At 36.0% G+C, this 14,187-nt stretch overlaps 1 protein-coding gene across 1 annotated transcript in view; it reads right to left on the bottom strand.

Moving 5' to 3' along the window:
• Window positions 1–14,187, bottom strand: part of LOC124373574 (trafficking protein particle complex subunit 13-like) — a 49,473-nt gene that overhangs the window by 14,915 nt on the left and 20,371 nt on the right. Inside the window, 2 exon segments of the mRNA XM_046831937.1 lie at window positions 9,841–9,941; window positions 11,821–12,047. Of these exon segments, the coding sequence (XP_046687893.1) occupies window positions 9,841–9,941; window positions 11,821–12,047 (328 nt within the window).

Genomic DNA, 14,187 nt, shown 5'->3' with positions numbered 1-14,187 from the left:
TCTATTTCTCAGGTCTACAAAAATCTAGAAACATGAGGCTGATAAGTGTTGATTATTTATGTTTTGCAATAAGTGTTTGGTTGGAATAATTATTTTTGAAATTTAAACAAATTTAAATTTCATCACAGCTCTCTCAAATATCATATATTCTGAAGATGGGAAAAATATAAAAACATTTTTAGGTATTTCACAAGTAGTGGGAGGCATTTGGAGCAGAATTTACAGACATCTTACAATCAAGACCAATGGAAAACCTTTGTAGATACTGATATGATTTTGTTTATTATATGAGGGCTATCCAGTAAGTAGATTACGTTTTTACGTTTGGTATATACAAAAAGCAAAGTACAAGAAAAATTTTTATTAATTACATTTAAAAGTGACACTAAAATACTATTTTTCAACATCGTCTCCATACAAATTGAGGTACTTATCATAGCAGTGAACTAGTTTGGAAATGTTTTAAACCAGTGGTATAAAATTCTGCGGCCTGAGACTTTAACCAGGTAGTTCCATGTTATCAAAGTGTTGCGTCACAAGGACAGGTCGTCATTGCTGGTAGTCGCTGGATACAAGGTCAAGACTGCAAGGTGGATATGGAAACACCTCCAACTTAAAAGCATTAAGGACTTTTCGAGTCTGATTTGCTGTGAGTGGTGAGTACCCATCTAGCACAAAACTTATGGTAACCCAACTTCTGCGTAACAATTTTGAGTAAAAAACTCCTTGAAATTTGAGGAAAACTAAGCGAGAGTCCTGTTATTGTGAATCAGTGGACTTTTTTAATCTTCTCATTGATTTTAGAGACAATTTCATCAGTCACAATGCTTGGCAGTTCACTTCTTTCGTCATTATGCACATTAGTTTGGCCATTTTTAAATCTAATGAACCACTGACGCACTCCACCTAGTAATCACATTGTTCCCATAAACTTCACAGAGTTGGCAATAAATCAGAATTGGTTTGTTGTGCTTAGCCACCAAAACTGTATTACCGAGATCACACTGCACAACTCGCGGGATTTTAAATTGCATCACACATTAAAAACTGCTATTGTAAAACAAAAAGAAGTGACAGTAACCTCTCACTAGCATGGATCAATAGCCACTGAACTTAGAAACGCCCTGACATTAAAATGGCCATGATAGTCCCACCCCTAGCAGCAAGATATATGCAGGAGGAAAATTACATGTTTTTTATTTATATTATATTTAAAAAAAGTAATTTTCCAATATATATATATATATATATATATATATATATATATATATATATACTGTATATAATTTCTACAACGAATCATTAGATTAAAAATCCAACACTTGTACGCAAATTTGTATCTACAAATTTGACACTATCCTTGGCAAATAATTAGTTCCTGAAATCAGGAGTTCTATTTGACACATTGATTCCACTTGTAAGACAAACAAATTTGTTCATTAAAAACTCTAAGGACTCTGCTTTGTTGAAAAACTAAAATCGATGTATCTGTTGAAACAGATAATAAAGATACAGTATTTCCAATGTTAAATCTGACTAGCCTATAATATGTTTTAAACACTCAATATCAATAACTCTATTAAAACAAGAAAACTTTTCTTAAGGCAAGAAAATACGCCACAGATTGTATCTAAATTTTTGATCCAACCATTGTCAAATAGTTTGTGTTTTAGGCAAAGATAAGCTATAAAATAAACTCAGAAAGTCTAACTAAATCAGAGACAAAATAGATACACTAATTCTATAATAAACAAGTGCAAAAAAAAGATCTTTAATGAGAAAATAAGAAGAGGACACATATAATATACATAATAAAACACACATTTATAAACAAAACACTTAGTTGTTTTGTCTAGCAAACACCAAACCAAAAGGAACTGTTTTAAAGTATAAAATGCTTTTGAGGTGATAAGGAATATAAAAGAAAAATAAAGGGACCATTATATGTTTGTATAAGCAAGGCTAAGGTTTCTTTTCTGTAATGTGTACATCATGCTTGTGTTTTGTTTTGTTTGTGTTTTATTTTGTCTGTATTTTTTTTTTTACTTAGGGGGAATGCATTTGCGCACGGAGTGTGGGACTCCCTTGCGGACTACCCACTAAACCCCCTATGGGCCACACGGAGGGCCCAGGCCGGAACCCTTTCGGATGACATCTTGCCTGGTCCGTGTGTCTTATGTCCCAACCAGGACAAAGCTACTTGTTTCGGAAGCTAGGGGTCAGCCAGGCATCCGTCTTCACGCTTCTGATGAAGGATCGCATGTACATGAGTGGTGACTGCATTCCAGGCGTCCTCTTTCTGCAGCATCATCTCCACAATGGTCTCTGCCGAAACATCGCCAACTGTGGTGGCGAGCGTTCGCCTGGCCTCGGTGAAGCGCCCGCAAGCGAAGAAGGTGTGATGAACATTATCATCTTCCTCCGGGCAGTAAGCACACCGAGGCGACCTGACTTTTCCCATCCTGTAGAGGTACTTCCTAAAGTAACCGTGCCCCGTCAGGAACTGGCACAGGTAGAAATCTATCTCCCCGTGGCCAACGATCTATCCAGGATTGAAGCTCTCGATTGAGTCGGAAGGTAGGTCCAGCGACCGTCCGATCCTTCCGTCCACCTCCGCTGCCAAACCTGCAGAGTCTCCACCCTGGCAGCAGCCAAGACATCCTCTCTACCCCGCTCGGCAGCCTCCCGGAAGACGGTCTGTCTCTCGATGGCCAGCAGATCAATAGGAATCACCCAAGGCCACGACCACCACGGCCGAACCGGAAACGTGCGATAGGCGCAGGCGACCCTAAGTGCCGCTCTTCTTTGTACCGATAACAGCTTTTGACTGTATCACCTTATCCTCATGACACCCGCCCAAACCTCTGTGCCATACAGAAGGGTTGAGTATACAGTAGACATGAGGGGGCGTCTCGTACTTGACCTAGGGCTTCCTACGTTAGCCATCAGCCTGCCGAGAGACATAACCACCTTAGAGGCTTTGTCACACACCGCCTGAATGTGCTCCCAATACCGAAGATGGCAGCAGTCGAGTAACACACCCAGGTACTTCGCCGCAGTCCTTGTCCAAACCTCGACACCCCCCACATTCATAGAGATCAGAGTGGGGATTCTCCGTTGAGTGTATTGGCATTCAAGCATTTGACATAAAACTTTTCTGTTGTTAAGTTGGACTTGGGGTGTTCAGCTAATTTGTTATATTTAATGTAACAAATATAATATGTATTTTTATTTTTAAGCTAAAAATAGTAAAAAGATACAAACTTTCGAAATGTAGTGTTAGGTTTTTATGTATCACTTAATAATGATAAGTGTTAAGAAATTGTTTTATTTTTCAGGATAATTTATTTATCATATATATCATTATAAAAATAATAATAAAATATCTGTGGTGCAAACTGAGGTCTTGTATGCAAGACTAACATATCAATAAAATTGTGATACATGAGCTATACTCTTAATGCTCATCTGATTCAAACTTCTTTTGCCAAACATAACATACTTCTGGTTCGACAGGCACCCTACTCCTAACATAGCTAAATGTGACTTTTGGTTATTTTTAAAAACAGAAAAGTGGTCCATCCCAGGTTGATAAGGATGTAAATACAGATTAAATAAATTGTACTTTTGCCAGCAAAAGGTTTGATATTTTTTGACATTTCTTATACTTTGAAGTTACAACGAAAAATTGGTATCTGATTTTGACAGCTTTGAGTGAATACATACGCAAGCATACTTTAACAGGAATTAAGATAGGACAGTTAAAAGAACTTGATAGACTTGAAATCCAATCCAAAAGAAATTAACAGAAGTTCCTCAGGGATCAGTTTTAGGGTCCTGTCCTGTTTCATTTTATTTACCAAGGACTTGCCACAATATTTTGATAACCTCAGCACTTGCTTAATGTATGCAGATGACACCACACACATTGTGAGTAACAACAGAGCAGATGATCAAGTTAGGTAAAAAAAAATATAAATCAATTTTAGAAGTAGAAGTCACACAACAGGACTACCAGATGTGGATTCACAAGATCAAGCTCCTCGTTCCTCACAATGATCATTGATGCCAACAGCACCTGGACACCGCACATTCTACAACATGTGTAAAAAGTCCCATCTGGCCTCTAAGCAATAAAAATTAAACAAATAACTGACTCCAAGATATTATCTCACATAACATAATTATGGATTACTGATGTGTGATGGTACGTCAATTTTTAATACAGAAAGAGTGGTCATCCTGTAGAAGCTAGCTATAAGGATCCTTGCAAACCTGGTGAGATGCATTCAGAGAATTGAAGATCACGATTGTGACTGGTCTATATGTGGAAAGGGTAATACTGTATGCTGATAAGCAAGACCATCGTTGCAACAACGTCTTCGATAACTACTACATCAGACGCACATCTTGTTTTGTAACTTCCAAACACAGACTCACTTTACATGAAGAAAAACCAAGTTACTTTGGATCTAGACTGCTTAATAACCTTCCAGAGGAATTAAGAAGACTGAAGGGAGTTGAGCAAGTGGCTGATTAACCAACCACTCTACAGACTTGTTGAGGTCTTCAGCGGAGACTGACACTTTCCTTCTTTTCTGTAAATAATCTATTCTGTAAAAAAATCAAAAAAAATCAAATCAGAAAAAAATTAGAGAGGTAAAGGTAGAACTTTATGCAGACAGCCAGGGAAGAGAACTTCCAGAGATAGTTGGTAAATGCAGTGGAGGAAAAATTAGTATGGATGGATTGGTAACACACCTGGTGCTGATATCTGTCGAGTGTACAATCAAGCTGCAAAATCTCATGAACACCCTCTTATATTGTTAGCAGGTACAAATGATATGATTAAAAGATCTCCTAGATTTATATATGAAGAAATGGGAAAATAAACTCCGAACTTTAAGTATGTCAAGATCCATATTTATTACCACTATTCCTCCTCGCTTTGATGTACCTCAGAACAACTCAATACATAATGACATAGCAATGGTTTAATAACTACATACGAGAGATCGTGGTAAGGATGGATCGAGTTCATCTCATTGATTTGGATGCTTTTAGAAGAATTCATTTTACACGTCAAGGATTACATCTTAATTACAAAGGCAAAAAGAAACTTAGTTATATGATAATTGATTCTTTAGGTGAAATGTATCACACGAAGAACACCAATATATACAACAAGAATACAATGACAGGTCTTCCTGTAACTTTGACACTGTCGGATGTGTCTTTGGCGGGTGAGCTGGATTTACCAATTTAGGATCGTTGAAGAGAATATTAACAAAGTGTTTCAGGAGTATCAATGTATGAAAGTGTGGGTTTCTCTCATTGTATCTCAGCAGATTTAAATGATGAGAGAAAATATGAGTGCTGGAATTGCAAGAATGTTTAAAGAGAAGTTGGAAGGCCCTCAGTCAATTATTGTATTTAATAGCCATCTGACCTGTCAAAAAAACTGCAAAGGGTACAACAATTTTTGGTTTGATTACCAAATCAAAATATTTCTACAAACCCAAACTAGATGACTACAATTTAGCTTTCAAAGAGTTGATACAAGAATTTAAGAAGAGGGGTTTAAAAAAACTCATTTGTTCACCCATGGGTTGTGTGAGGGATGAAATTCCACCTGAACACTTTGTCATCAAGATTATTGAGTTTCATAAAATAACAGGAGCCTCAGTTGACATCATAACGTATGATGAACATGCCTCTCGGAGGTTAAGAGGTGGCCTGTCTTATTCTAACTTTGTGAAGAAACTGAGAGAGACTCTCTTTCTAACACCTACCAGCAGGAGAGAGGAACTGAAACAGACCCACTGTCTGATGCTCTGGATATGGCTACAACAACTGGAGTCCAGGCTGATGTTGAAATAATCTCTGCTGATGACCTTCTTCTGACAACTCCTATGCCATCACCCTTGCAGCTGTACAGAAACCCGGATGAAGTGCAGTGTGTGAAATCAAAGGCATTTAATGAAGTGCCACTTCTTTCTCCAGTGTCTCATATATGTGCTGACAAAGAGGAATGTAATATAATTATGGATAGTCTAAGTTCTGTAAAATAAGCAATTAGATCAGACACCAGCCAAAAGTGAGTCACCTTTAAGTAGTCCTTTTTTGGGATGGGGGTTCACCAGAAATAGCTTTAGATAAATCTTTTTTAATGAAAGAAATACAGGCAAATCTTCAAAGATGATTGCATTCAACAATTATAAGAGATCATTATCAATTAATTCAAATAAAAAATATTAACCTGGTTACCAAAGTGTCTTGTAATAAAAAAAACAGTAACAATGAGTTTCGATTACAAAATTCTAAACTAACAATATTGCATCAGAATATTCAGCACCTTCCATCACGTCTAGATATACTTCAGTGCAATTAAGATGAAATTAAACCTGATATCATAGCACTTACAGAACATAATATGTCAGATGCTGAATTTAATACTTTTACATATACCAAACTACTTTAAATCCTCTCATTTTGCGAGATGCTTAAGCACTGGAGGTGGTTGTTGTCATTCTAGTACACAGAAATTTGACTTCAAAAAGTGTCAATTTACCGGCAATCCAGTCATTATTAATTGAAAAAGAATTTGAATGTTGTGTTTCGGAGATTAAAATAGATAATTATTCATTCACACTTGCTTGTGTTTACAGGAGCCCTAAACATTGTTATGAGGACTCCTTTTTGGCTAAGTTTGAGTTATTATTGGAGATATTAAATAACAAGTATGAAAATGTAATTATAACTGGTGATCTAAATATAAATGTTCTAAATGTGGATAGTTCCATATATAAACAGTTTGTTAATATTCTTAGGGTTTATAATATGATTTACACTGTAGATTTTCCAACAAGAACTTCAAATAAGTCACAAACAGCAATAGATAACTTCATAACTAATATAAAAAAAGAGTATTTAAATACATATGGAATTATAACTCAATTGTCTGATCATGATGCACAGTTGCTGGAAATTTTTGGAATAACAAATCAAAAGAATCTGGTTTTAAGAAAATTAACTAGAAAATTCACAGCTAATAATTATAATGTGTTTTTAAGACAATTGTCTCAGTTAAAACTGGTGTGAAGTTTTCCAGGCATCTGTAATTCACAAGTATGATTTTTTTAGCAATTTGTTTTGTTACTACTTTGATGTAAACTTTCCTAAAGTATTTACCTCTAAGAAATTAATGGAAAGTAATAAATGGGCATCTGAAGAGCTGAAATGTAGGAGAAAAGAAATAGTTAAATTAGAGCATGAATTTAGAATTACTAAAAATAATAATATTAAATCAACCATTAAAAAATATGAAAAAAGAGTTGAACCAGTCTATTGCCTTGCAAAAGAAGAGTTATTATGATCGTAAAATTTCTAAAGCGCCTAATAAAGTTAAAACTACTTGGAATTTAATTAATTATGAAGTCGGTAAACAGAAGCTTTCAATATCAAACATATCACTTGCAGTGGACGGTAAAATATTGACAGACCCAATCTTGGTTGCTAATATTTTTAATAATTTGTTTGTTGAAGCAGTTGATAGCTTAATACTTCCGAGCATTTCCTCCACCAACCATGAAAGCAATATTGAATTTCAGCACTCAAACCAAATTTCAACTACTTTTAAATTTAAACCAGTAAATGAAGTTGACTTAAAAAGCATAATTTCATCATTTGAAAACAAATATTCGTCAGGATTTGATGAAATTTCAATTATTGTTCTAAAGCAGTCCCTGTCCACTAATATTAAAACCCTTAATACATTTGGTTAATTTCTTCTTTGATATCAGGAATTTTTCCAGATAAGCTAAAAATAGCTAAAGTAATTCCTATTTTTAAAAAGGGAGATCCAAATGATCCTGCCTGTTATAGGCCAGTGTCTCTCCTCCCAGTTTTATCAAAAATATATGAAAAAGTTGTTTATAACCAATTTTTAAATTATCTGGAATCTAACAATTTCTTAAACAGTCAACAACACGGTTTTCGATCTGGACGATCTACAATTAACCGCCGGTATCGAGTTTATTGATTCAATAATCAATTCAGTGGATAAGGGAGAACACATGATTGGAGTATTTCTGGACTTGACCAGAGCATTTGGACAGTGTGTCACATTGTAAATTAATAAGTACTCTTAAAATGTTGGGTGTTATGGGAAAGGAAACTTGCATGGTTTAGTTCTTACCTTCAAAATAGGATGCAATACGTTGAAATAGAGCATGTTTCAAACAGTACTCGATATTGTTTTAAAAACAAATTCAATTCAAAACTAAGAACAGTAAAGCATGGAGTCCCACAAGGATCAATATTAGGTCCACTTCTTTTTCTTTGTTATATAAATCAGTTGCCTTTATTGGTTGGAGAAAGCTCTGCTGTCTGTTTATATGCTGATGACACAAATGTGGTTATCTCAGGAAAAAGTGTTGAAAGTGTTGAGATGTCCGCTTTTATAGGTCTATCAATGATAAAAGACTTCTTGATAAGTAAAACCCTTTTATTAAACTCAAACAAATCAAATTTTATCTCTTTTTCCACAAAACAAGCTCTAAACAGGGTTCAACCCAACATTTTCATTGAGGAAGAACAATTGCTAAATGCCTACAGCACAAAATTTTTAGGATTGATTATAGATAAAAACTTAAGTTGGAATGAACATGTGGACTATGTTTTAAATAAAATTTCCAGTGGTCTATATGCACTGAGACGATTGGCTAAGGTTTGCAGTGTAGAATCTCTAAAAAAAATTTATTATGCTCTCATTAATTCCCACATTGCTTACGGTATAGCTATGTATGGAGCTACCACATCACATAATTTATACAAAATTCTAGTTAAACAAAAGCATGCTATTAGAATTATAAAGAGATTAAAGAGGAGAGATTCAGTTAAGCATATTTTTAGGGAACTCCAAATATTTACTGTCTACAATCTACACATATTTGAAAACTATAAATTACGTTGTGCATTTCTGCAATCTTGCTTTAACAGAAAGAAAACATCAATATAATACACGGTTCAATATATCTAATGATTCTCATCACTTGGAATTTTATAAAAAGAAAACCTCGTACATGGGGAAAAAGTTTCTAAATCATTTACCAATTGAGTTGAAAACTAACTACAACACAAATAATTTCAAAACTAAACTTAAAGAATACCTACTAAATAGACCTATATATTCATTCCAAGAATTTTTTTGAAAGGGCTAATTGACTGGTTTAGCTCAACATGTCTATATGTATTTACGTGTATATGTGTCTGTGTATATGTATTTATGTATGTATGTGTCTGTTTATATGTATAAGATAACTATTTATTACCATAACTTATAATGAATGAATGTTTATTCTAGCAACTGTGCATGAAATACACTTAAAAATTATAATAGTAATCCTAGTACTAATGCTTATGTTAGTTAATATTTTATAAGTTGATGTTAGATAATTTTTTTATTAACTATGATTGACGCTATTCATTGTACAATCTGTGCATTTGTTTTATGAATAAAGAATTTCTGAATCTGAATCTGAATTGTTACTGAAACTTACAATTTTTGTAATAATCCTATTAGTTTTAAGAAAATACTTGCTACCATTGTATTACTCTATGAAATTAGAAATAATGAATGGAAAGGCATGGAAGAACAATTTTATCACAGAAGAAATTATGCTTTTTCTGTTTGTTAACTAGTAAAATGTTGGTAAAATCAACTAAGAACTATATATTTGATACCTTAAACAATTTATAAAATCAGTATAAAAAAAAATATCAAACCTATTACTGAATGATAATTAAAAAGTAATGTAATAAGAAAAACATATGACTAACCAGGTGTTGATTATCCTGCAGAGAAAGTCGAAAGGTTCCTCTAGAGGCACAATGTTGGGTAACTCTTGCACTGACAGTCTCATATCTCCATACTCTGGAGCCTACACAGATGCGATAATGTGAGATTTGAACCACTTATGAAGTCATGGTGAGGAAAATGTTTAACATTTTATTATTAAAATAAACAAACTAATACTATCAGATAATATATATATATTATTAATACCAAATGATCGTAAGAAGTACTCAGTCTAAGTTTTAACCTTTGTACCATTTGTCTCACTTGGATGGACTTGGATCTAATGTATTACTGCAGTTGCTTATCATTCTTTCAAGGACTGAATTTTACTTGTTGCCTCAGTGACCACTACGTAGGGCAGTCATAGGTCGCCGGTGACCAAACCACAAGCGGTATGAACCACAGGCAGTCAGTGTTCGGGCAAGACGAGAGTCACTTCAGGGCTGATGAGTATTCGTATAAGATACAATTATTTAGGGCAACGAAGTAATAGTTAATATGGTGTGAATTATTAATAGGGCAAGCAGGAGAAGTGTTTTTAGGGTGTAGGGCTGGCTGATTGATGATTTATTTATAGGGTTGATTTATGATTAAACAGTAATAAAATATTTATAGAAAGGTCAGGAGTAGACAGGTCAAGTGTCGATTAGGATTGAACTAATTGATTCAACAGAACAATTGCAATTGTAATTTATAGCATTTAATTGTGTAAGTAACTATGTCCATGAACCCAGCAGGGATCACTTTTGGTTGGTTTAAGCCTTCCAGGTGAACCTACCACTGAGCACAGCAATAACCGATGTGTCACTTAAATCTGGGTAAACTTATGATGTCCAGGAGTGGCACCTAACCGCAAATGTCGAGATTCTGAGGTTCAAGGACAATTCTATAGGTCTAGTCTACTGCAGGAGATGACTGTTGGAGTTTGTGGGGTTTGTTCCCTAACCTCAAAGGTTCTTGCTACCCTCAACTAGAGTGTGCTAACCCATGCCTGCTTTGACTGGAAGAGCTGGTCTCTCCTTCTTCTGGGGAGACATAGAGATTAGTGCCTATTTCTTCCCTCATGGATCTCGATAGGAGGCAGCCCCTACCCCTAACCTTACCCATCCTTAATATCCTGTCACTCTGGAAGCAGCGCTAATGTTCTTATAGGACTAATTGCAGTTTATAAGCTTTCTTGTCCTAAGAGAAACAAAAAATAAATCTTAATAATATAATTTAATTCGTTATTTGTACAATTTAAATAAACATTAAAAGCTGGCTGTGTTAGGGATGAGGTCACGCAGGAAGGTTAGACTTTTGCTACCTTAATAATTGCGGTTCCAAGATTTATTTTACGGACTTCAAGGGGTTGACCGCCACACATTGGTAGCAGATCGAAAAGAAATTTGAACCTTTTTAAATACTTTTTTATTGAGAATTATTATCTTTCTTCAACTATGTGATTCTGCGTGACCTGTGTCTATCTCAGTCGGCTTTTTTTTTGCATGTGACTTAATCACTATAATTTGTAACTATTGAAAAAATGGTCTATCTGATTAGCATATATTAATTCATAATTATATCAAACACAGACTATCTTCTACACACAAGTCAAATTTGTAGCTAAGTTACAGCCACACTAATGGGGAAGTGCATCATCACATGGGATAGCTGTTGGCCACAAGATTTAAGGCATCAGACTTTCGTTCTAAGTTACAGATAACACAGGTTCAAATCCAGTCTGTGCCTTAGCACTTTTTATAAATAATGTTGATCTTGCTATACTGACTCTCCCTCTTATTCTATTTAATCAAATCCTTGCACAGATCAGGGCTAATTAGAACTGAAAAAATAAAACTAAAAAGTTGTCTAACCTCTCCTTTTTATTACAAAATTAAAAATAGAAGAAGGATAAAACTTTTGTTTGCTACAAAAAATTATCAGATGAGTTAGAAATTAATCCTATGACAACAACTCACCATTCTTTGTAGTTGAGATGTCTGCAGGCGGCCGCGCTCGCCCATGTTGGAGCGCCAGACAATGTCTAATTTTCCGATGTTGGTGGCACCACTGAGAAGCCGCAAGTCTGCGGTCAGAGAGTCCTGTGGCCGTAGGCAGTACAGAAACTGTCGGCTCGCATTAGCTGGCACACAGTTTACTTGCCCAAACACTGACTCGCCATCGTCCTTAGTATTGAGAGCGGTCACTGTGGAAATCACACATGGAATGTAAGATGTGTTGGACACCTGTTCCAACACTGACTCGCCATTGTCCTTAGTATTGAGAGCGGTCACTATGAAAATCACACATGGAATGTAAGATGTGTCGACACCTGTTCCAACACTGACTCGCCATCGTCCTTAGATTTGAGAGCGGTCACTGTGAAAATCACACATGAAATGTAAGATGTGTCGACACCTGTTCCAACACTGACTCGCCATCGTCCTTAGTATTGAGAGCGGTGTCACTATGAAAATCACACATGAAATGTAAGATGTGTCGACACCTGTTCCAACACTGACTCGCCATCGTCCTTAGTATTGAGAGCGGTCACTATGAAAATCACACATGGAATGTAAGATGTGTCGACACCTGTTCCAACACTGACTCGCCATCGTCCTTAGATTTGAGAGCGGTCACTGTGAAAATCACACATGAAATGTAAGATGTGTCGACACCTGTTCCAACACTGACTCGCCATCGTCCTTAGTATTGAGAGCGGTCACTGTGGAAATCACACATGGAATGTAAGATGTGTTGACACCTGTTTCCAACACTGACTCGCCATTGTCCTTAGTATTGAGAGCGGTCACTATGAAAATCACACATGGAATGTTAAGATGTGTCGACACCTGTTCCAACACTGACTCGCCATCGTCCTTAGATTTGAGAGCGGTCACTGTGAAAATCACACATGAAATGTAAGATGTGTCGACACCTGTTCCAAACACTGACTCGCCATCGTCCTTAGTATTGAGAGCGGTCACTATGAAAAATCACACATGGAATGTAAGATGTGTCGACACCTGTTTCCAACACTGACTCGCCATCGTCCTTAGATTTGAGAGCGGTCACTGTGAAAATCACACATGAAATGTAAGATGTGTCGACACCTGTTCCAACACTGACTCGCCATCGTCCTTAGATTTGAGAGCGGTCACTGTGAAAATCACACATGAAATGTAAGATGTGTCGACACCTGTTTCCAACACTGACTCGCCATCGTCCTTAGTATTGAGAGCGGTCACTGTGAAAATCACACATGGAATGTAAGATGTGTCGACACCTGTTCCAACACTGACTCGCCATCGTCCTTAGATTTGAGAGCGGTCACTGTGAAAATCACACATGAAATGTAAGATGTGTCGACACCTGTTCCAACACTGACTCGCCATCGTCCTTAGATTTGAGAGCGGTCACTGTGAAAAATCACACATGAAATGTAAGATGTGTCGACACCTGTTCCAACACTGACTCGCCATCGTCCTTAGTAATTGAGAGCGGTCACTGTGAAAATCACACATGGAATGTAAGATGTGTCGACACCTGTTCCAACACTGACTCACCATCGTCCTTAGATTTGAGAGCGGTCACTGTGAAAAATCACACATGAAATGTAAGATGTGTCGACACCTGTTCCAACACTGACTCGCCATCGTCCTTAGTATTGAGAGCGGTCACTATGAAAATCACACATGAAATGTAAGATGTGTCGACACCTGTTCCAACACTGACTCGCCATCGTCCTTAGTATTGAGAGCGGTCACTGTGAAAATCACACATGGAATGTAAGATGTGTCGACATCTGTTCCAACACCTATCCAAGATTTCAATGATTGTCAAATCTGATACTCTGGTCATAATAGTAATGGGCAATAAATATTGATTAAATCTGAATTTATTTTACCTTAGAAGCTTGAAAAAGCTCAAAACTTAATTTATTATCAATGACGTTATTACATTTGGAATGTAGACAAACGTATACATTACAATAAAATCTTTATTTCATATTATATAAATGTTATATGGGGTTATTCAGAGTGAATTACTTGGCATCTGATGGTAAACATTATGGTGCTGTGTAGCTATTAGTAATGGGGCAAATCCTGATAACTTATAACCTAAAAATGATTTAAACAAAATTATCACCAATCCAATGCCTACCAATCTTAAATCATCGGTAACTGTCTGAGAACATAATCTAAGAATACCACTCTATTTTGAAGATATTTCTAGAGGTTCAGAGAGATAGTTATCTTTAAAGAACAAAGTCACATCCCCTACCTTTTACTTTAATTTGGTAGTTCATAATATAGACTTCCAGAATATATGCCTTTAGTCTGCAA

This window comes from Homalodisca vitripennis, unplaced genomic scaffold (assembly GCF_021130785.1).
Source record: "Homalodisca vitripennis isolate AUS2020 unplaced genomic scaffold, UT_GWSS_2.1 ScUCBcl_5893;HRSCAF=12845, whole genome shotgun sequence".
Taxonomy (NCBI): Eukaryota; Metazoa; Arthropoda; class Insecta; order Hemiptera; family Cicadellidae; genus Homalodisca; species Homalodisca vitripennis.
This window is presented reverse-complemented; position numbering and strand designations above follow the sequence as displayed.